The sequence below is a fragment of the Neophocaena asiaeorientalis genome, unplaced genomic scaffold, assembly GCF_003031525.2.
Source record: "Neophocaena asiaeorientalis asiaeorientalis breed wild unplaced genomic scaffold, Neophocaena_asiaeorientalis_V1.1 scaffold469, whole genome shotgun sequence".
Lineage (NCBI taxonomy): Eukaryota > Metazoa > Chordata > Mammalia > Artiodactyla > Phocoenidae > Neophocaena > Neophocaena asiaeorientalis.
In genome coordinates this window covers 2,311,539-2,312,497 of record NW_020172691.1, presented here as the reverse complement: position 1 = coordinate 2,312,497, position 959 = coordinate 2,311,539, and the positions used below count along the sequence as shown (strand labels likewise).

General features: G+C 66.2%; 1 protein-coding gene across 2 annotated transcripts in view; it reads left to right on the top strand.

The window, feature by feature from the left end:
* PALM (paralemmin) overlaps positions 1-959 on the top strand; it is a 25,138-nt gene that overhangs the window by 18,938 nt on the left and 5,241 nt on the right. The window contains exon 8 of one of the 2 annotated variants that reach the window (XM_024739949.1): positions 664-795. The exons of the other annotated variant lie outside the window; for it this stretch is intronic. Coding sequence (XP_024595717.1) covers positions 664-795 — 132 coding nt within the window. The remainder of the gene's footprint in view (positions 1-663; positions 796-959) is intronic. 2 annotated transcript variants of the gene reach the window in all.

Genomic DNA, 959 nt, shown 5'->3' with positions numbered 1-959 from the left:
CCAGAAGGACCGAGGAGGGGGTGTGGGAGTGGTGAGAGAGGGAGAGGGGAGAACGGAGGTGTCCTTGTGAGAAATGGGAAGACCTGGGAGGGGCAGGTTGGGAGGGGTCTTGGCCGTGGTGATGTGGGGCCCTTCATGGAGGAAGGCTGGGGACCCCAGGCAGACGATGTCTGCAGAACGGGGTCAGATGCTGGCTGTTGAGCGATGGCCTTAACGGGTTGTGACTGCATTCGTGTCCAGAGGGAATCATCCCCTCTGCACGGTGGAGCAGGTGAGAATATCGATATATCAGTAGTCGACTTAGACGTGCAGCACAGAGAACGCGGCAGTCCAGAACATTGCGGGGCGCGAGCTTGCTCACCCGCGTTCCAGTCCTGGCTGGAGTGGGCCAGGGACGCCCCTGAGTCACTGGGACAGTTCAAGGCTTTGCAGACGGGGCGGGGTGGCCGGGGTGTCCTCGGATCCCCAGCACAGGAATTCAGACCCCTCGCCCACGGGACTGGGGAGCTAGGGAAGGACGCTGAGCTGGGGGTGGGGGGGGGCGCGTCGAGGGCACCTGCTGCTTGGCTGTGCACTGCCGGCTCCCCTTCCTGGCTTGGCTGCAGCCCAGCGGGGGGCACATGGGCAGGTGGGCCGCGGCGTGACCCGTGCCTCTCGTGCCAGCCATGTACTCGGTGGAGATCACGGTGGAGAAGGACAAGGTGACGGGGGAGACCCGGGTGCTGTCCAGCACCACCGTGCTCCCCCGGGAGCGCCTCCCTCAGGGCATCAAGGTCTACGAGGACGAGACCAAAGGTACGCGCCCCTCCCCCGCCCCGCCACCGCCCCGCCAGAGCCTGAGGCCCAGTCCTCCCTCCATCCAAGAACCCACCTGGAGGCGTGGCCAGCGCCAGAATGGGCTGGGGAGGCGAATCCTGAGTGGCCCCTGCTGTCCTGGGTGCTTCCCGGCCAGAGGGCCC